Source organism: Opisthocomus hoazin, chromosome 10, assembly GCF_030867145.1.
Source record: "Opisthocomus hoazin isolate bOpiHoa1 chromosome 10, bOpiHoa1.hap1, whole genome shotgun sequence".
Taxonomy (NCBI): Eukaryota; Metazoa; Chordata; class Aves; order Opisthocomiformes; family Opisthocomidae; genus Opisthocomus; species Opisthocomus hoazin.
Window position 1 is genome coordinate 14,151,165 of NC_134423.1, and position 22,057 is coordinate 14,173,221.

General features: G+C 51.0%; 1 protein-coding gene across 2 annotated transcripts; it reads left to right on the forward strand.

Moving 5' to 3' along the window:
• The first annotated feature begins 2,235 nt into the window (after positions 1-2,235).
• SORD (sorbitol dehydrogenase) lies at positions 2,236-21,452 on the forward strand. 2 transcript variants are annotated; one of them, XM_075431282.1, is made up of 10 exons: positions 2,258-2,346; positions 4,050-4,387; positions 5,953-5,986; positions 6,704-6,868; positions 8,941-9,100; positions 10,259-10,377; positions 10,851-10,916; positions 17,349-17,524; positions 18,358-18,479; positions 20,171-21,452. In XM_075431282.1, the coding sequence occupies exons 2-10, from the start codon at positions 4,283-4,285 to the stop codon at positions 20,334-20,336; spliced, it is 1,113 nt and encodes a 370-aa protein (XP_075287397.1). In that variant the 5' UTR covers positions 2,258-2,346; positions 4,050-4,282; the 3' UTR covers positions 20,337-21,452. The 2 variants fall into 2 exon arrangements, with proteins under 2 accessions (XP_075287398.1, XP_075287397.1); XM_075431283.1 differs by lacking the exon at positions 4,050-4,387 and having other exon boundaries at positions 2,236-2,346.
• The last annotated feature ends 605 nt before the right edge of the window (positions 21,453-22,057 follow it).

A 22,057-nucleotide genomic window follows, 5' to 3' on the forward strand; every position in this document is an offset into this window, starting at 1 on the left:
GAGCTTTCTTTGGTTGGCAGTCAAAAGAGCTTGCCAGACAGTATTGAAGGCAAACAAAGAGAAATGGACCATGGCAAGAGCTTAAAAATTTCTTTTAAACGAGGATCTCAGAGGACTTGTAGCGGCTAGCAAAGTCCTTGAGATCTTGAAGCAAGAGCTGACCCAGTCTGCACGCTGGAGCTAGCTGCCAGGCAGCAAATACTGGCAGAGAATACACAGACGGAAAATGTGAAGCGGATCTGATCCAGAAGGAAAGCGGGGAAGAGAAGGGGAGGAAACTGAAGACACAGTGCTGACAGTCATGGCGGGGAGGAGTGGAAGAGCTGAAGGAACAAGCTCTTCTGCCCCAAATAAAAGCTGCTTGTCTGCCCAAATGCTGGCGAGGAACTTGCTACAGGGCAGGAGCAGAGGCTGTCTGGTCACAGGGCCCTGTTGGCCAAGGGCATCACTGTGCCTTGAGAGGTAAAGCCAGCACCATCAGTTCCTCCCGGGAGAGAAGACAACAGAACCAAAGCACTGTCTGCAACTGTGCCCGAAGAAATGGAGGTAGTTTCAAATGGAGAAAAATTATCTGTGGCAAACATTGAGCCTGTGAGAAACTTCCCTCGAGAAAAGGAGGAATAAGGCCACATGGGAATCACCAGCTTCCTGGGCATCCCCAGCCATGCTTAATTCTGGGCAACTCCACTTGTTCAGAGTTTTATCTAAAAATCAGAGATATTGGGTAAAAGAGTCCATCAGGAGAGCGAGATTCAGTGTTGTGGGAGCTGAAGATGACTCCTGCAATCCAAAGGACTTGCGTTGTAGCAAGAGCCCCAAGTTCTCAGCTGAGCCCCAAGCAGATGCCTCCAGCTCTTCTTCAGATTTATGGAGCCAAACAGCCATGCTGCAGGTTGCTGGTAGAGCTGTGGGATTTCACAGTGACTTCCAAGCTGGGATGCAGACAGAGCAACACATATGTCCCAAAAAGGAGAAGTGCAAAGGGACGCCTTGAGAAAACGAGCATGCCCAGGAAGACATGGCTGTTCCTTGTCTTCCCATAATTTGCATAAATGTAAATATTCCTGTGTCATCCAGTGAGGCAGTGGATAGGACAGAAATTGCACTGTGATGTAAACACTGAGTAAGGCATTTTGTCACAGCTTCCCTCGCGCTCAGGCTTCTTCCCCTGCCCTCAGAGGGATCACAAGGGCAGCTCACAGCCACTAATTTGACACTGACTCCGACTCAGATAAGCATTACGGGGAATGACCCTGATAGGGAGAAAAGAAATGCCCTTGTCTGCTTGTAAAGTGAAAGGTTTTCACAAGAAGGAAAGGAAATTCATAGATACTCCCACTCATGCAAGTAGGAGCAAGCAATATTATTGGAAGTGCAGCCTATTTTTAGCCAGTACTGGCAACTTTGCATGACATATCCTCTGCACTTTCTGTTTTTCCAAGGAAGTCAAGCTCGGAAAGCTTTCAGCTTCAGACTGCTCTTAGGGAGCACTGGAGAGGATAATCTTCTTGAGACTTGCCAACTCCATTAGCCAAGGATCTTGGGCAGAAAATCTCTTATCCCTGAAATGCAGAATCTCCATAATCTCAAGTTTTTTCCCAGCAAGCCATTCTCCCAGCTGAGACAGCCACATTCCAACGATGCCATGTCTGGTTGCGTCCAGGCAAACCAACGGGCCCACGTTTTGGTCGGTTTTAGCCAATGTGCACGGCGCCGCACTGACACAGGATTCGCCATGGGCGGGAACAGGGCCCAGTGGCACCCAGTTAAGCTCTGAAACACCGGGACCATTGCGTCTGGCTGGGGTGGGGGTGCAGGGAGGGCACCCAGTGGGCCCCCAGCTGAAGCTGCTCCTCAGGCGCTGCTGGAGATGCGGGGAGTTCCCGGGGCTGAGGGGGCTGAACGCTGCGGCCTGCCGGGCTCCGGACGCCCTGCGGGGGAGGCCTAGCCGGGCCTGGGGCCTGCGGCGTGGGCCTGCTGCCGGGGCATGGCCTGGCCCCTGGGCCTGGGCCTGGGCCTGGAGCCGGGGCATGGGGCCGGGGCCGGGGCCGGGGCCTGGAGCCGGAGCCTGGACCTGGGTCTGGGCCTGGAACCGGAGCCTGAGCCTGCGCCTGCAGCCGGGGCTTGGGGCCGGGGGTCGGGGCTGCCCGCTGCGTGCCGCGGGGGTGGCGCCGGCCCTGGCGCGCAGGGCGGCCGGGGCAGAGGGGCGGCCCCGCTGCGGGAGGCCCCGCCGACGGCCTTTGGACCCCGGGGGCCGCGCCCAGCGCAGCCGCGGCGCGCCGAGCCATGGCGGCACCGGGGCAGAACCTGGCGGTGGTGGTGCACCGAGCCGGGGACTTGCGCCTGGTACGGGCCGGGGGGAGCGGGCCGCTCCGGGGCCGCCGCTGCGCGGCGCGGCTCGGCGGGGCCCGGGGCCCGGGGGGTAGGCCGGGAGCGGGGCCGCGCTCGGCGGCCGGGCCGGATGGCGGCGGGGGCGGCCCCGCAGCTCGGCCCGGGCGGGGTGGGGGGGAGCCGGGCCGAGCCGGGCCGGGCTGCCCCGCAGCGCCGGCGGGCAGCTCCCCGCGGGGCCGGGAGCCCGCCGGGACGGAGCCCCCGGCACCGGGGCGGGGGGGGACACGCACGACACATGTCCGTTCCGCCCGGTCCCCCCGACTGGTGCCGGGTCAGTGAGCTGAACTGGCCCCGGGCTGGGAGCGGTGAAGGGCAGCGGCTGCCCCCGTGCTCGGGGGCGGCCCAGCCAGGGGGCAAGGGGAGCCCAAAGCATGGGGCTGCCCCAAAGGCTAAGGGCCACTGAACCCCTCTTTAGGGGGGAAGAGGGGATGGGGAGCGGGGAGTGGGTGCTGTTCAGTAGACTGGCCTGTTCCCAGAAAGCAGAAACGGAGGGTGAGGTGTTGCTGAGGTGTTGCTTCATCAGGCTTGCGAGAGCCCAAGGGAGAAGCAGGAGGGAGGTTCTGGGGGAGCAGCCACCCGGGTGACACCTGTGCCCGTGCTGGAGTGCCCTCCTGTAGAGGGGAGCCCGGATTTTCGGTTGGTTCTTCAGTCTGCTCCGACTGCCAGCGCTTGCATGTTCCTGGGGGGTGGATCGTTGCGATGCTGCTGGAGATTTGTGTTTGCCAGTTTGGCAAGGGCCAGATCGGGGAAGGAAGATTTACATGGGCAAACATTGACAGGCCGTTTTCTGCAGAAATGGTTCTGGTGGGAGGGCTCTTGTGAACTCGCAGACTTTGGATACCTGCAGCAGCTCATGTGGGGGATGATTGTCAGGGAAGCAGTTGATTTTTTACTACTCCTGCACAGCTGAAGTGACACATGCTAAAGGCTAAGCAGTGCTCACTTGTGTAATTCCCTGTGGCTCCTAGCCACGTTTGATATAACTGCAGTTTCACTAGAAGCACATGCAGCCTGACTTTTACTAGAAATGAAACATATCGTGACAGTGAGAGAGAATTGAGATGGTTCCTCTAGTTCAAGAAGGTGTTTCCAAAGCCCCGTGATACAGAAAAGTGTGTGAGACTTGTGAGGGTGGATACTGTCTCCGTCCTGTCTATGTTACTGGTCTCTAAACTGGCTTACACCCAGATGCGTGAGTTTTCCTTGGGGTGTTTGTACTGCTGGAGACATCGGAGGTGGTTGTCAATGCTCCCCTGGCCTTACTGGCAGCCCCTCGGAGAGTGATCCTTCTGGGCTTCTCCAAAGTTGCTTTGCCGTGACGTAAATGGCACTCATTGTATTGCCCCACTGGTCATGTAAGGAGTCTAGGCAGTGAACACCAATGTTGTTAAATGCCTTATTGATACCTAAAGTTAGGTGAGATCGTTTTCGCTGTGATTCCCACACACTTCTTGATTCTTAGGGATGTGTTTCCCATGTGGAGAGTCACCATGACTTCAGTAGCTGGCCTGCATTGTGCGAGAATGTGTTGGCTTCATTTTTGTTGACTCTTCGCTTGGTCTTAAGTGATTGCCATAGGCTCCCATTTGCTGCCTGTTGAGGATTTACTGGTTTTTGTGCACGTACCATATCCTCTCTTTACATGTCTCCTTTCACAGAAAAACTTTGCTGCATTTCCTTCACGTCCTCAGTTACACCAGTTGCTGTGTCTAAACTTCTCAACGGACAACGGACAGTGAGCAGAACACGCGTCCTGAAATACTTTGCGGTCTTCCAGTTTGGTCACTCCCAGTTTTCTACAAATCAGGCTGGAGGATTCGCTTTCCACCAAGATGTCTGTTTTTCGACACAGCTGTTATCGAAAAAAAAGTGGTTTTTTCTGGGCTGAGGAATGCCACATACACATTTTCAGCTAGGAGTTGGCTTGCATTATCACTCACCATGGGCTGTTCTTTTCAGTCCCTGTGAGGTAGCTGAGGTGGTCTGTACCTCTGAGGTATTACCAGATCGCACGCTTATTGGACATTTTCTATATAAGAGGTTACATCTAAATCAGCTTCTTTTAAAAATGATGCTCTGGGCTATGTCCTTAGTGGGACAAAGCGAACACCTTGCATAGAAAAAATGTGGATACAGTTGTGAACCTAGAAGATTTCAGTAGGTTGAGTTGTACTTAGATTTGCACTCCAGTCAGCAGAATTTGGGCCATCCTGCCCACTTACAGCACTGATTATTCCGTAGGTATTTTAGCAGAGCAGCACTTTGAGAACGTGTTTCCAGAATTTCTCTTTTAGTGATGTTTAAATTGCTGAAGTACAAAGTGCAAGCTGAGGAATATGCTGGGATTGAGAATGTATTTGATTAGCTAAAATGCAAAACAGCGCTCCCCAAAAGCAGGAAGGGATACCCCGCTTGCTCTGCAGTAGGGCAGCAGAAAATCTCGTGTTCGTTGTTATCTAGCAGCTTCTAACTGGTGAGGCTAGTACATGGAGGACTGCTATAAAGCGATTGCTCATCTCTTAAATCCAGAGATCAATTTTCTTACAAACTGAAGATGCTCTTGCCAGGAGAGGTAACTGACCATGGGCTCATTCATATATATACACCAAATTTTTGACGAGAAACTGTGAATAGGAGGTCTGCTCAAAGGTCTTGTGCCCAATTTTGAACTGTGGGTACAGGGGTCTAAGATGCCTGAAAATTTGAGCAGCACATGGATTATGAAGAGTCCATTGTCAGCACAAACTACTCTGGTGGGGCTTTTCTTAGAGACATGATCCTAGGGTGGGTGCTAGGTGGGTATTGTACTGTCTTGGTGCTGTAAAACCCAGCAAAGTTCTTCCTTTGTCTTTTGAGGCAGCTGAGGGAGTTCAGTGAAGGCAAAAGACCTGCAGACCTTTTGGGTGGGAGGGTGACTGGGGGCCAAGTGACTACTTCTGTGATTCTGGGTTTATCATTCATCCCATAAAGAGGTGCCGTGCCAGTTACAAGAGGCTGTGGCTTTTAATGTGATTTACAGTAATGTTTACAATTGATTTATACATTAGGTTATTATTATGTAGTAAAAATATTTCCTATTTTTTATAATAATAATATAAACACTGCAGTATTAACCCTTTATAGAAACAGGTGGTTCAGAATCTTCCTGGTTACAGAAGGTGAATTTTTTTGTCAGTCAGTGGGATGAAGGATTCAGCCAAAACTTGAGACTGTTCCAGGGCAGGAAAGTTTAGTGTGTGGCTCTTATCTGGGCAGGAAAGGGGAAATTACTGCAAAATAATTTGGAGAGTGGTTTTACAAGCTGGCTGTGTGCTCACTCATAACGGGTGCCCTTGTTACTCCACTGTGCAAGCAGAGCGAGATGAGCTTAGGGAGGAAGTGTGGACTGCACGTTTATATCCCTCCTTGTTGCACAGCAATGTCTTATTGAGTAGACAGAACCAAAAACCCAATCTGCTTGCGGATTTACTTGAGCTAACCTGGGCTGACTTCCCACGAGGTATTCCCATGGCTATGCACAAGCAGCTGAATGCTTTTTTTTTTTTTTCTTTTTGTCCATAGGAAAACCGTCCAATCCCGGAACCAGGTCCCAATGGTAGGTCTAGAGATGACTGCTTCTGTCTGTTTTCTTTGCTCATCTATTTCTTTTCTCGTTCTCTTTTGTCACTCCTTGATATTATAAAGAGATAAAATATTTCTGAGAAAGTTTAGAAGAATCCAAAAAAAGAATGTGTGGCTGAAACAGATAATGCTACATTTCCACGTAAAAGGAAGAGCTGGAGCAGTGACAGATACGCCCCTTTATCTGGCTTTTTTTCCTTCCTGTTTCATCACTTCATGTATTTCACATTAAACAGCTCTTGGGACATGTCAGATGATCCTATTGCGGGACTAAATAGGCTAGGCATATGGGCTGATAGAAATTTGATTCACTAACTCTCCAGGGCTGAAATCATAGCTTAGGGAGAAAGAAAAATTAAATGGACTTGCTCTTTTATTCTTGCTCCAGGAATAGTCAAGCCCCTCTTGGGTTGCATTAGCTTTCGTTGATAGGGGTCTTACCATATTTTAAGCTCTCCTGATTTGTAAATCCTTGTGTAGGTTTGTATTTCAGCAGGTGTCTCATGAACATGCCATCCATCCTAACGAGTGCACATGCTGTTCCAGTACATTTATTTAATGCTAGTGAATTCGGATGTTTTGATGCTGGCTTGGCCTTTGTTGTGGGGCACAGGGACATCACATGTGTCACTCTCCCAGTGCCTGAGAAGGTAAGTTTTTCTACAAGGAGCTTTTCTTTGTTTTCTGTCAGAGGTCCTCCTGCGAATGCATTCTGTTGGGATCTGTGGGTCCGACGTTCACTACTGGCAGCATGGTCGAATTGGGGATTTTGTCGTGAAGGACCCTATGGTGTTGGGGCATGAAGCTTCTGGGACTGTTGTCAAAGTGGGATCAGGAGTGACTCATCTGAAACCAGGTAATTGGAACCAAAACTGTCTTTTTATTTGTTTTCCTGCTAATCAGTTCCTGAGAATGTGCTGGTAACAGGTTGTGCTTTTCTGTTAGGTAAATTTATCTGATGTTCTGAGCTGTGAATTTCACAGTGTGACCTTCTCCTTCAGAGTGTCACTGTGATGCTATTAATCGCACACCTTGGCTGCTGTAGTTCATGGTATTTCTTAGGTATGCTCTATGCTGGGTATCTTGAGCTGGTCTGACTATTATCATGCAGATGCTGGTACAAGATGCCTTTTGAAGAAGCTAGGTAAAGCTTCAGAAACCACGTACGTTGCTCTTGCCAACAGCCTGCTGTTAATAATACTTTGCTCTATGTGTTCTTGAAGGAGCAAATGGCCTCCTGCATTGGAGAGAGATCACTGGAGCAACTGTATCAGGCCCTTGGTGTGACCTCTACAGTTTGCTGTGCTCATGAATGCCCTAGCAAATGGGCTGAGCAGTGAGTTTTGCAAAGTTTGCAGATGATAGCAACTTAGGCAGGATGGAGAGGACACAGGATAGCTGGCAAGAGAGACCTTAGAAGGTGCCTGGGCAATAAGATGCAGATGAAATTCAATGCAGATAAACATAAAGTATTGTCCACAGCAGAAGAAACAAAACCAGCTGTATATCTAAAATGATGGGCTGGCCATCACTGCTGAAGAGTGAGACCTTTGGCTCTGACACAAGTGCATGGGAACGTTGGCTCAGTAATGGTGAAAAATGCAAATTTGTGTTAGGAAAGGGACAGAGGCTCAATCAGAGAACATCACTGCGCATCTGGAGTTCTGCATGCAGTTCTGATCTCCTTTCCAAAGGGTTAGAAAAGAAGTGAGAGAGTTTCAGAGGAGGACGAGGAGATGACGAGATGTGGAGCAGCATCTCTCTGATGAATGACTAAGCTAGGAACTCGAGCTAGGAGTTGGAGAGACAACTCAAGGATGTGTAACACAGGTCTGAAGACTCCTGGAGGGCAGGGAGAGGGCACATAAAGATTGCATGTTCTCTGGTTCCTCCAATACAAGAGCGAGGGACAGTGGGAGCCAGGTGCAGCATTCACCTAAGATGTAGTAGACATGCAGGTCTCTTTGGCAAAGGATGCCGTGGATGCTAAAAGTTTACGTGGTGGAAGGTGGAGGAGAAATTGTCGAGGGTTACTAAATACAAAGAAACCACATGCAGCTTGGGAGGCCCCACAGCTGAATATAATGGGAGGCTGGGAGGACATTCAGGATGTGCTTGTCCTGCTCCTCTCACCTCCAGACATCCCCCGTTGGCCATATCACAGGTGGTGTAGTGGACTAGATGGGTCTTTACTTCCTGCTTGTCACTGTGTCTGAAAGCCTGTTGGTGGAGAGCTTCGCTGGGAGATATGGCATCGATTGGCTTCCTCTGCTGAATAATAAGGGCCTGTCTTGTGTCCCTTGTGTACTTGCAAGTTGTATTGTGGTCACACAGTTGTTGTCTTTAGTCCATCCTGCCTTGTGATTGCCATTAAATAATTACTCTTTGTCCTGCAGCAAGTGTCCTTCCAGCAGCCTGGGCTACACCATCGCAGCATCAAGATGTCTCTGTTCCCCGATAAGTCCTGCCTGACTCCTGGGTGCACTTTTGCACCATGAGCTCCCCAGCTGGCAGCATGGTGGCCAGAAGAGCTCACCTGCTTTGTCCTAATTATTTCCTCTTCCAGTTGCTACAGATTGTGAAAAAAATCTTAGCACCATGCGATTTCCTGGGGTGAGGGCTGCCTTTTCATCTGCTAAGGTTTAGTGCAGGGCAGCTGGAGAGAGGTTTGTGTGTGACTGAGCTTCCGTCTGCTCTGTGTCTGTGCCTCGGAAACACCGGCTCTTTTTGAGTAACTGTGAAGATCTTGATGAAGGAACTGTTAGGAACTTGCTTGGTGCATGCAGCATGATTGTTCTCAGTTAGCATATGTCCCTCAGGCTTATCTGGTGCCAGGGTTTCATGCTGTCTTCTGTGGTTGTCCAGTGCTGCTCATACCTGTGTGCTTACCTTCTTCCCAGGTAACACAGTCTGCTTTCACCCTGGCAGGTGATCGAGTGGCCATTGAGCCTGGAGTCCCAAGAGAAATGGATGAGTTCTGCAAAACTGGACGCTATAACCTGTCTCCAACCATCTTCTTCTGTGCAACGCCTCCCGATGATGGGAACTTGTGCCGCTACTACAAGCACAGTGCCAGCTACTGCTACAAGTTAGTCTGGGCTCCCTCTGCAGAGAAGTATCTACTCACTGGGGGATTAGCTGAAGCAATCTCCTCTTGACCCTTTTGAGTATCACAGTGAGCATTCTCTGCTTGAACACAACAGGTTTTATTGCTTTCTGATCCATAAAAAACATGTACAAGGCTTGGATGGCAGTCACTTTGCAAAGGCTTTGTCAGGCAGCTGTAGTTTATCCCCTCTGGCGCTAGACAGAAACAAACATTTCTTGCATGTTTCCTGGGATGTCACTACTGGTTTACCCTTCATCTTACAGCTGCCTTCCCACAACTGTCGTTTCCGTTACTTTGGCTTGGTGTTGGCTTGGCTAAGATCTGACCTCCAGCTTCCCAGGCCTGTCCTCGCAGTCACAGCTCCCGGCACTTGCTGTGTGAGAGCCCATGCTGGCGGCTTTCCGGAGGGCTGCATTGCGGGACTGGGGGTTATTTCTGTCAGCAGTTCAGAAGGGTTTCAGCCCCCTCTGCTTTTTTCCATCACTTACACGAGCTGCATTATGGTGCTGTTTCTGTCTAAAAGGTGTTTCATACCCACTGTACACATTTGACCTGACTGCTGGGAGGGTGCATGCTGGCACCAGTCCACTGGTTGAAACACTTGGTACATCACAGGAGGACGTACAGGGCGTGATGGCGAGACCTGGGTCTGGCTGCCTGTGCTCTATGTGGCATCACCACTGGCAGCAAGATGTTTTCTGAAAGTCTGGAGCTGAATGATTCATCACAGATGAGGGATCTGGGAGCTCAGTGATGGGGCTCAGCCATAGGACAGCTGTCGAAGTGGTGTATACGCAGCTGTGGGGTTTATTCCAAAGGGGATGAGCAGCAAAAGAGATTTAGGGTTGACTTGCCAAGTACTGGAGAGATGATGTGGGGGAGTTTGTGGATCCCTGTGTTCGGTGCTTAGGCAAATGTCACTAATACATGGTTTAGGTGTACTTGATGCTGCTTCAAAGGAGGGAAGGAGACGATATAACCTCTGCAAACGCCTTCCAGCCACGAATTTCTCAGACCAAGGGTGAGAGTGTATTTTGCCACTGATTTAGACCGATGTTTGGTCTTCGAGTGTCATGGCTTTCCTCATCACCCTCATAAACCTTATTGGTGACTGCTCCTTGTGTCTGGTTCTTGCAGGCTTCCAGATAATGTCACCTTTGAAGAAGGAGCCCTTATTGAGCCCCTTTCCGTGGGAATCCACGCCTGCAGAAGGGCAGGAGTCACTCTGGGAAGCAAAGTCTTTGTTTCTGGCTCTGGTAGGGTGAACATACGCGGTCCTTGGGTTCTCTGCGTGCCTCGGCATGGAGGGAGGTGGACAGGGTGCATGCTGTGCTTCGAGGCTCTGCTGTCAGCGTGCATCCTGGCAGAGTTACAGGGATGCCAAGGGGGACCGTGAGGCTGTCCTTGGCCATGCTGCACCACGCTGCTGCATTTTGAGCATCCTAAATGCGAAGTGTAGTGTCTGGGCGTTCTGAGCCTACCAGCTCGAGGGAGCAGAGGAACGGGTGGTGTTTTACTTGCTGAGACCCTCATGTAGCAATAGCTGCTCTCAGCAGCTGGTCTCTCTGCCCTGGGATTGTGGTGATGCTGTGATCCTAGAGCTGCCCATCTGTAAACACAGTCGGAGCCTTCATTAGCCTAGGAACATGCTGAGCTCTGGGCATATTCAGACCCTGTGCTGGTGCTGTCTGTCAGTTGTATATGTTCTCTTTCTCCACTTCGTACCCAGGACCAATTGGCCTTGTTAACGTGCTTGTTGCTAAGATGATGGGCGCAGCTGCTGTGGTAATTACGGGTAAGTCCTTGTAACCCTTAAGAGTGTGCTTGTTTACCACAAAACAACACTTTGACTAGTTCCGCGTATTCTTTCAAGGTAACTGCTGAGGAAGGCAGCCCAAGCACAATGGGGCTGTTCGTGAATGGAGTAGCAGCGTGCCTGTCTGGAGGGAATCCTAATGAACACCTCATTCCTGAGGACAAGGCTTTGATTTTTGCACTCTGCTAGGTTAGCAGACCAGGGTAATAGCTTCTGCTTCCTAGCACAGACAAGCTGTGTGGGTGGAGTAGCTACAGTGCTTGAAGGAGAATAAACCAAAGGCTAAGGAGTGGTCCTTGGATCAAGCCTAGAGACCTTTTTCAGACTTTGAACAGGTCTTTTGGGATGAGGCAATGTGTCTGTATGACAAAGCTCTGAGTTACAGAAACTTCACTTGCTCTTAGTGCCTGTGATCACTGACTTCTTTTTTTTAATTCTGTTTTGAGCTCTTCTGACCTCAACTTTGTTTTTTGCCTTTGGCTCATAGATCAAACCTTGAGGATCAGGTTTTGTCTTCCCCGTATTTCTTATAGACCTTGATTATATCTGCTTCTACTCTTCACCTAGGCATGCAGATCAGGCAACACAGCATACTTTATACCCTGTTGGGAGCTGTTCTTGGAGGTTGTCTCTGAGCAGGTTTTTTTCCTTTCTTTTGTAGTGCTAGGTGAGGACCTGGACACATGTTTTCACAGTCCCTTCTGTGTGCAGCCACATTGTCCCTCTCTAGTTCTCTTTTGCTGCCCTTCCTTCTGCTGTCCTGCTGTGGGGTTCATTTTCTACTGATTATCTGCAATGACTGAAGTGGCCTTTTCAGGGTCCCTGTGTTTCAGAAATGGGCCTTCCTTGCGTAACTGTGTGCTGGAGGTTTCTGGCCCCCTGCCGCTTGCAGCCGTGGTTTTGTCTGGCTGCCCCTGGAAAACCACTGAGGATGGAGATCACCTCTTCCTGAGTACCTACTGCAGAATTGCACTGCCTCCTAATGAAGAAGCTGAAAGAAGTCTCCATTGTCTTTGCAGCTGCCCTTCTGGTTGTTGCAGAAAGCTGTTCAGTCCCCCTTCTCTTTGCCGTGCTAACCCAGCCCAGCTCCCTCCACCTCTCCTGAAAGGTCAGGCTCTTCTCTGTGTAGCTTGCCCAGAAGAAGTGAGAGCTGGAGTAGCCTCAGGAGGTTCCCTGGTTGAAGTTTCCACCTGGGGTTTGGACAGGGCCTGGAAGTGGTGTTTCCACTACTCTTTGATCCTTCTGAGCTGTGGTGGCTAGGAAGAGCGGTTGCAGGTACAACTAGACAACAAGCACAGGTTGCAGCAGTGGTTTTGGGCCAAAGCCCAGCAGACCTTTCAGAAGGCTGTTACTCCACCCCCCACACTTCAGGCCAGGTGTATTTTTGACCTCTCTGTTACTGTGTTTCCGTCCTCGGGTGGAGAGATAGAATTCAGGTCCCACCCCCTTGTCTTTGCGGAAGCATCCTTCAGTAGTGGCTTGTGTCAAAACCTAAGGCAGATTATTGCCTTTTCCTCTCTAAATCCTTATCCTCTCTAAATGCTGAATCCAGGGCATTTTTTTCTCTGCTGGCCCCACCCTGCAGGTGTGTGTCCTTGGTGGGCGTGATCAGTCCAGGTCTCAGATTTTGCAAAGTGTTGTCATCTGAGGAGGATGATTGCTATAGCAGGAAAAGCAGCTCTGCCTCTTGAATCATGCATGAGGAACCTTGCTGCTGAGCTGAGCTGGTGCAGGGGCTGGTGGGTGACCCAGTCCTTGGGTGGGGAAGGGTTTGGGTGAGCTGGCAGGGGTTGGTGGGGCTGAGGCAGCTGATTCAGCCTGCTGCCCCATCCCCGCTCCTGCCTGGGTGTATTCTTCCCTGTATCGCTGGGAGCTGCTGTTGCTCCTGCCTGTAGACTGCTCCTGGGGACCTTTGGCAAGCAGGTCTGAATAACATGTGCCATAGGGCTCCAGGTGGCCATAGGAAGTTCTTGGTGCCTGGTTTGTAGGGTCAGCAAGCTCGGCTACATGGAATTAACCCCTGCTTGTCTTTATGCCTTGGCCTAGGTAGTGATTCTGACTTGTAGACATCTCCCACCCGAGAGGTGCTTGGCTCAGATGCTCAGAGACACCCATGGAGATGCTGTCCTTAGTCAAATATTTGTATGTGACATGAGCTGAGGAATGGGTTTAGTTTGGCTCGTTGCTGCTGCAGACTTTGCTCCCTTCTCAAGGAACTGCTCTTTGCATCAGCTTTGGGAGCCAACACCTGTGAGGTGACTGTTTGTCCCAAAGGCCCTCTTGTGCTTTGCTGCCAGATTCTTTGAATTCATTGCCTGGAGTTTTTATGATGTGTTTGTCCGAGAAGAGCTTTGTCTGCACAGCACTTAAGGCTTTAAATGTTTGTGTTTGTTTTGACAAGCCTCACACAAATATAGAAATATTTGGAAGAGCTTTTTCATGACCTGGGGAGAGCTCAGCTCCTGCAGCTTCTGCAGTGAGTGTCTTTGGCACATCTGGAGGCAACGGATTTGGAAGGTTATGTCTCTGCCGATTGGTCGGGTCCCTGCTCTGGGACTCCTGGAGAGCGGCTGGCACTGTAGTTAGAGACCGGTGCTCAGCCCTACCCTTCTGAAGGCTTGTGTGTGCTAAAGCTTGCCTTTCCTCCCAGATACGGCAGCTTGCCTGATAAAAGGTATTGGTGCTTCTGATAACCTTTGCTTTTCTCCCTGAAGTGCTTTATTCCCAGCAGACTAGTGTTATCCCTTTTGGAGGCGGGCTTGATGGGTTTGGTGGACTGCAGTTGGGTGCAGAAGGTTTGTTTCATGAGTCCTCATCTACTCTTCCCTAAGGTCTACGGCTTTCTCCACTCTGCTCCTGAATGGGTGTGATTGATATTTGTGGGCAGCCTTCTCCTGTCCTTCTGCCTTTCTGTGGACATTGCTGTTGCTCTGAAAAACTGTTTTTCTCTTCAGATGCATGTAAAAGCAGCCTTATTCCCCTGCAAATGAAGTGACAGTTTGAGTATTTGTATGGCAGTGTTGGGCTGGCTTGCCTTACTCTGTCACTAAAGGTACACTTAGTAATTCCTACTTATGGGAAACTATCTAAATCTGATGTCTAAAGCTGAAGTCCTGGGTGCCGGTGCCTTCAGAAACCCTGGAAGTCAAAGTCAGGGAAGATGAGTAACTGGACAGAGTTCACTGCTTTGTGAAAGACCAGTGTAGAAAGTGTGAGAGCTTCAGGAGTGTTTGTCTGTTAAGCTGGCTCATAAACCGTCATGAGAAGCTTAAGTGTAATTTGATAACTTCTGTGGAAGCAGAGGTACAAGAATGGGCTATTCTTAGTCTAGTAGTCAAAACTTTAATTAGCTCCAGTGGCCAGGAAGTGAAAACAAAGTTCTGACTAGAGGCAAGGTGCAATCATTTAATTGTATAATTGACCGGTTTCCCGGGACTTGTGTGGTCCTCAGCCACAGTAAAGTTTAAAATCTGAACGACTTGGTCCTTCTCAAAGTTTGCAAGTGTCTGGAGCAATAAACAATACGGTAACCTTCTCGTTCAATAACCTGTAGATCTGTCAGCTTCGGTAGGTGCTTAGCAGTAATTCACTGAGGCCAGGGGTATCAAGATGTTATCACACGTGGGTCTGATGGTATTACTGCTGCATCCAGTGTGCCTCTCCGCCCCAAGGGCTTCCTCCCCGAGCAGGTCAGCAGACCGGAGGCTGACTATAGCAAAGGTGTGGGGGTTTTTTTGCTTCACGGGGAGCGTGGTTGAGCCCCACTCATCCATACACTGAGACACCAGCCATGCCAGGCAGAAGTGTTTCTTGGCACTTCAGGTGCCTCAGAAATGCCCGTGCCCTTGCTCGTGCTGCGTGGGAGGTCTCCGAGTGCAGCTCAGCTAGCAGAGGGTCAGGCATGACCATACATGCAGCCCGAGGCCCAGCGCTCAGAGCTTGGGAGGGGCAGACATGACTAATGCCTGCTGCAGGCACAGGGACGAGAGCCCACGTCAGGGCTTCTAGGGTCATGCTGCCCTTACCTTTCAGCCTTGGTTTTTCCTCCTTCGTCTGCACTTTGTTACCCTTTGTTATCCCTTCTTGAAACTCCCTCCACAGATCTCGTGGGTGCTCATCTCAGTGGGTGTGCCTGCACCCAGCACTCCAAGCCCTGCTGCTGCCGGTGTGGGCATGTTGATCGCCTCCCCTCCTGGTAAGCAACGTCACATTTGCTGTGTAATGGGCAGGGCAGGTCCTCTGCCCTGGCTTCCTCCCAGCGCTGGGGCTCAGTCAGAGCAGCTTGTGTCAGAGCAGTGGCCTTCTCCTCCTTCTCTTTTCCCTTGATATTTCCCCCCCCCCCATCTCTGACTGCACTGAAGACTGTGCCCTGGTGAAAGGTGTATTTTCCTCTTTGTGGTGGATGAGTGTGCTGTATGTCCTGGAGAGGAGCGTGTCCCTGGAAAAGGCATCATTTTCCAAATCTTCAGGCCTAGGACCTCTGGCAGGAGACATTGCTCACCCTGCAGTTTTGGGTCTAGGAAATCTTGGCTGTTACAGCTCAGTTTCCGCCTTTGATCCAGACGTATTTTCCGGTGCCAGCACACAGGCCCCTGTAGAGCACTGCTTCAGTGCAAGGCAAAGAAGTTGTTTCTGCCTGGGAAATGCCATTCTTCTCTGCTGTCCACCTCCTTATCTCCAGAGATGTCCTGGTCACCAGTGGTGCCTGGGGAGGGCTGGGTGGCTTACTTCCAAGCGATGTCGAATATAAGAGACAAACTGTGGCTGCCTGCCAGGGCAGCTCGCTCCATGGTACAAACCATTTTGTGGATCTGCAAAAGATACTTATAGTGCTGTGGAGATCACTCTGGACAGAGAACCAGAGTACAGCCATGCTCTCACAGGCATTTATCATCACCAGATTTGTTGCTCTGTGTTAGTGGGGTACCTGAGGTCCACCATGTTACCAGATCTACTCTCTTTTTTTTTTTACGGGCTTTGCCTGCACATTCATCTGTGACAGAAACTGCCTGAGATGCTCAGCAACCTCCAGTGCTGTTACAAGGAGGGCAGAAGGACGGGAGAGGTCTGTAGCAGCAGGGATGCACTTTGTATTGACAACTAATGCATTCTGCAGTTTGCTCAGCTGAAAGCATCTGCTGATGGTTCATCGAGGAAGCCCTCAGAAAGCTCGTGATCTGCTCTCATCTGGTGTTTGTTCATAGCCAGGTGATTTCTGGGCCATCAGGGAGTAAGGTCAGAGCAACCTTGCATCTTGCCTAGTGCCCTTTGAGAGGTATCCTTGAGGCTGTGAGCAATAGCAAATAATCTGGAGAGCCAGGGAAGGAAAATGCAAAAGGAAGTGGGGTTTTTTTTTGCCTCAGTGTAGGCTTCTACCTGGGTTACCTTGCTGAGTATGTATATAACTTGGTTTTTTACAGTTCTTTTTCACTAATAGCTTAAGGTCCTGTGTGAATTAGTGAAGCTGCTTCATGAAAAGACACCTCTCTGTTAGAGAGACACTGGCAGTGGACAGTCTTAGAGAGTGGCAGCTTTGGCAGGACACAGCCGCGCTGTTCAAACAGCTCAATGCTGCCCTGTCTGTCCTGCCCTCCTGCTGCCCTTTGCCTTTGCACTGCGGTTCCTCCGCTCTGCAGTCTCGGGACAGCCACACACCAGTGCTTGCCTATGGCTGTTCCTGCGGTGGTTCCTGCTTGCAGCATCGATGTGCATGCCTTTTGGAGTTAAGCCTGGCCTTCTGGTTTGTCTTGGCACACTCTCAGTGTTCCTGTGGTACCAAAGAGAAACTGGGAGGTCTACGAACTGATTGTCTTAGAAGACACTCCTTGAGTCTAGGGGTGGCAGCTGTTCCTTCACTCGGACATTGCTTTGCATGATGCGTATTTCATCTGTGCGTTTATGGTTTAGTCTCTGTGAAGCACACTCCCGTCTGCAGCTGGAAAGCCATCTCCTGTGTCTTTAAATTGTCCTCATCGCTCATCTTTCTCTGCCTGCCCAGAAAAGTGAGCAGGTCTCCTCTATTCCTCCTGATTGAAGGCTGTGTGAATTTGAGGGAGGGAATGTAGACCCTTTCCTCTCCTGGTTTGTGTGCTGCCCTGTGCACACATGTTCAGCGCCCAGACGAGTGTGCTTGCATCAGGGCTCCTTGGTGGTGGCGTGCTTGCATCAAGGGTGGGAAGCCCTTTGGTCTGGGTGGTCTACATAAATTCTTGAGAGGTTCTAGCAGGCTGCAGTTTCCCATCTTGTCCTGCCACATAACAAATGCTGTCTTCTCTTCTGAGAGAGAAAACAAACAAGGTGGCTCTGCCAAGATGTCAGATGGGGGTAGGAAGCAGATTGCAGGCTCACGTTCTTTCTCGCTTTCTGCTTCACATAATGCTCCAGTTCTTGACTTGTTTTGTCTTTGCCCAGATTTATCTGCCTCTCGCCTGCAAAAAGCCCAGGAGGTGGGGGCAGATTTCACCATTCAGGTGACGAATGAGACCCCGCAGGAGGTGGCCTCCAAGGTGGAAAGTCTGCTTGGCTGCATGCCTGAGATAACTGTGGAGTGTACGGGAGTGCAAGCCTGCATCCAGGCTGGCATTTACGTGAGTACCACTTGTCCCCGGCTAGAGCAGTGCTGCCATTTGTTTTCCTCTTTCTGGGACGCTGTAGTGAATGACCGTTATTTCACTCCCATAGCGCTTAGTTTCAGCACACTTGGTATGGGGGAGACAAGGTGCTCGTTAGACAGCTAAGAGAGACGATTAAAGATGTCTTTGCAGGCAGCGTGGAGAGAACTGTCTGCTTTGATGCTCAGCTGCTGTACCACTTATCAAAGAGGCTACAGTAAGACCCCAAAACCCAGGCATGGCTACGCAGCCGTGTCAGGCAGCTGGTGCAAGTAGGGCAGCAGCTTTCATTAAATTGAAGTTATGTCCAAATAAGGAGAATACTTAAGAAAATTGATTCCAGCAGGTGAAGAAAGCAGTTAAAGAGGGGATGTTTTGCTGTCAGGAACTGCCTAATGGGAGGACGTGGAGAAGGTAGTGCAGAGTTTCACAATGAAAGGACAGGAGACAAATGGGACAAGCTGCAGAAAGAGAAATTCCAGTGGAGCATCAGGCTCTTAGTTTTAAATATCTCCCGCTGAAATCTGAAAGTCCGTTTCGTACTCCTAAGTGCCGGTCATTTTTCAGAATAAGATTTAGATCCCCAAATCCTTCAGGGATTTTTGAAAGATTGCTTTTTAAGCCTTGTTTATTGTGTGTTTCATGCTTATGGGCTCCTGACAGCATCCTGCCTCTCCCCTGGTTTCTCTGCTGTGCCCTGGACACTCCATTACAGCCACAAAGCGTGGCTTTAATTTTTCACAGACTTCTCGTAGACCTTGGTGACTGGTTTTTGCAAAATACAACATATTTATGTGTTTGTTCTCCAGGCCACTCGTTCTGGTGGGACCTTGGTGCTGGTGGGGCTGGGGCCTGAGATGGTCACTGTGCCCATTGTGAATGCCGCTGTGCGGGAGGTGGACATCCGGGGGATATTCCGCTACTGCAACACGTGAGTCTTGTGCAGGGTGGGCTGATGTGACTCCATGTCTGTCCCTAAGAAATTCTTGCTTTCCACAGGGAGAGAAGACTTGGAAAAGGCTGGTTTTCCTTACAGTTGGTTAAACCTCATGTCACTCTGAAATACGGGCGCTGCAGTGCAGACAGTGTGGCTGATGTCTGGCATTTTTTGCCTTGGTTCCTGGAAGAGCCCTGCACTGCAAACTTGACCACAACAAAGCAGCCCAGTTGGGCTGTCCTCCTGTCCTATCTCATGCAGCATTTGGTGCAAAAAAAGGAAGAGACCCAACAAACCCTTACTCTGCTGTAAGCAAGCAAGCCAAAATGAAAAAAAAAATCAAAATTAACATTTGTACCTTCAACTCGTGCCCTGTAGAAAGGGAAGGCCAAGTGCTAGGGGTGGTTTGGCAGAGACTGGCTTGTCCACCGGTGTGCTGGCTCATGGCATGGCAGAGAGGAACACACAGCTTTTAGCTGCTTCAACTCTTTGGGTTGGGAGATCTCTTGGCAGCAGCTTGGCCTGGCGCTGATGCCCCGCACTGCTTTGTGAAAGGCTGGCTGCCTCCTGGCATCCACCTTCCTAACTGTTACGTTGCCAATTTTGAGGCAAGTGATACGGGGAATCTTAATTCTGGGCAAAGAGTCAAAATCCTGAGCGCCAGATCCTGTGTCAAGCTGTGAATACCCAGCCTTGCTGGTGGTGCCCAGCTCTGCTCTCCTCGCTCATCATGGAAGGAATTCACATCGTCATTTGTATCAGAGATCAGCAAATGCTTGGGTGAGCAAGAGCGTTGTTTAGTTTTCGTCATTTTGGTGGAGCTGAAGATATGTCTGGAGCCAGTTTGAAGGTGTATGTGCTCTCTAAGGAGAGCTGGACTGCACGGTTTGTGGACAGGCAGGTCTCTGAGTCTACTGAGAGCTGGCCTTGCCCCGAAGGCAGGAAAAGCTCAGCTGTTCTCTCTTTGGTCTTGTTCACCTTGGGCAGGCCGTGAGACCCAGCATTGCACGCTTGCAGCCTGGTTTCTGCTGTGTTCAGAGCTGTAGTTTCTTCCTAGCAGAGCAGGAATCTGTGCTTTGTAGAGGTTGTTTTCCAGGAAGGATTTATGAGACATAGTCAAGCTCCTTAAAATGAGAGAAATCTTTAAGGATTTGGTCTGGGAATTAGATTAGCTGCTGCATCCCTTTGTATCCCCATCACTCTAATTTGGCCCACTCAAATGGAGCGGCAAGGCAACCAAATTGCACGAATCTCCACCAAAGCAGAGGTTGGAAGCTGATGAGAGGCTTTTCCTTTCTTCTTCCTGCACCGAGTCGGTGAGTTTGAGCTCCGCAGGGATCAGCCTGCAGGCAAGGAGGCAGGGCAGGAGGAGAGCGGCGCGCAGTGTCGTTGTTCATTCGACGCTTCGGGTGTGTAGTTGTTTCCTGTGATTTTCGCTTAGGCAGCCTCTCATGGCCATGTGTCTGTGTAGCAGTGCCTGCCTTCTCGGAGCTCAGCAGCCCAAAGCAGTTTGCTTGTCCCATCTCCCCTGAGGATCCTGCTCTGGAAGGTTGTTTGTGGGCAAAACTCCGCTTGGCTGCCTGGGCTGGGGACATTACTGCAATGAACCTAGGCTCTCCATGCTCTTACCTTGGGGCTCCAAGCTGGTGGCTGCTCTCACCTCCTGCTCTCCATTGCCCTTGCAGGTGGCCCGTGGCAATTGCTCTGCTTGCATCCAAGCGAATCAACGTCAGGCCCTTGGTTACGCACCGCTTCCCCCTGGAAAAGGCTCTTGAGGCGTTCGAGACCACCAGGAGGGGCGAGGGGGTCAAAGTCATGCTGAAGTGTGACCCCACTGACCACAACCCCTGAAGATGCCACGGTGCCCAGCCCTCTCCCCCGTTACACCGCCTGCCTGAGATGCGAAGCATGAGGCCGCAGGAGGCTGATGTATGGCTGTTGCATGTTTACACAGTCACCTTATGCAGGCGCTGCTTTGTAACAGAGCTGGAAAATCAAATGGTGATGAGGGCTTGTGGCACTGAGGGACACACCATTAGAGGACTGACAGGTAACTACAAATGGAGAACCAATAGGGAATATGGGGAATAACTTGAATCAAAATGCTGCTGCTTGGCTAGAGACGATGGTTCGCACAGCTGGCTCTCCTCCGGCAGAGCATGCTGTCTGTGCGTGTGGCGGGCAGAGCTGCCTGCAGGGCTGCGGCTTTGTCTGTGCGGGCGGCTGTCACCAGCTGCGTGGGTGAAGCCGGGTCGGAGATGCTGGCTCTCCACCTTCCCGCCCCAGCACGGCCCTGGGGCTGCGCTTGCCGCAGCTCTCCCTGCCTGGCAGTCCCGGGGCACGGGATCGCCCTGCGGCCCTGCTGCGCCTTCTGGCCACACCTTCCCCTGGTGACGCGCGGGGGCTGTAACAGCCTGTGGAACAAAGCCTGGCCAGCTTCCCTGAGGGAAGCATCTGCACGTTCAGGTCGTTGTCGTCATGGTCTTGGCCAATAGCTTACTGCGGGCCCAAAGCCCAGGGCTTTTTTGGAGTAGATAGTTTGGGGACCATATCTGCTGTGCCATCCCCAGCAGCTCCCGGTGGGGCAGAAAGGAGCGATGCAGGGCAGGCTGCAGGGTGTCTGCAGGGGAACTGCCCTGTCTCAGGGACTGCAGGGAGCCCTGCCCTTGTGTGGCTCCCGAGGAGGGGCCGCTGTTGGGGGGCACAGCTCGCTTTTAGCACGGAGGGGAGCGCAGGTGAGAAGGGGACAGCATCACTCCAAGGTTTTACCACTGCTAACAAATCATAGCTTTTCAGGGATACCAGGCCTTCCTGCTGAGTTTGTGAGCCACGAACAAGGTACTAACAAGGTAGCAGGTTGCACATAACAAAATCTAATCTTTGATTACAGTCATGTTAATTTTAGTACTGATTAGTCCCTTTCTTGGGCTGGGACTGAACTTTGCTCAATAAATTCTGCCTACCCGATGTGTCTGTGTCCACTGAAACGTTGGGTGGGTGGTGGTGGTCTGAAGGGGTCTGACTTTGGGCCCTGGGGATTGCAGACTCCTGGGCTGTTGCACTGCTGGTCTCACCAGGCTGCAGGGGAGCGTGGCGCTGGCAGCACCACGAAACCTTAAATGACCCAAGGGCCTGCAAATCAAAGCTTGTGTTTGTTGCTGGGTTGGGTAGGTTAATCTGGGCGGAGGGCCTGCAAGTCTGTGCTGTGTTTTATGGGGCTAAGATGTAACCCAGGGAAACTTCCTGTAGCCAGAAAGAGAAGCGATCAAAGTCCTGCTCGGAGCAAACTGCGTTGTTCATGTGTCAGCCTGAGCAGGTAGAAGCTACCTGGGAGCCTCGCCTCGTAATCAGACGTGGTGTTAGTGGAGACTGTCCGAGAATTGCTAAAATGTGCCTTGCTGAAGGGTGCGTGGTGGTGGGGAGGGGAGGGCTGCCCAGCTCTTCTTGCTGAGCCTAGCCCCCAACTCCCATCCTGGGGGCCCCCACTGGCATGGATGGGGGCCTGCTGGCCACTCCCGTGGTCTTGGGGGGGCTGTTTAACACCCCAAGGGCTGAAACTATTCCTTCTTCAG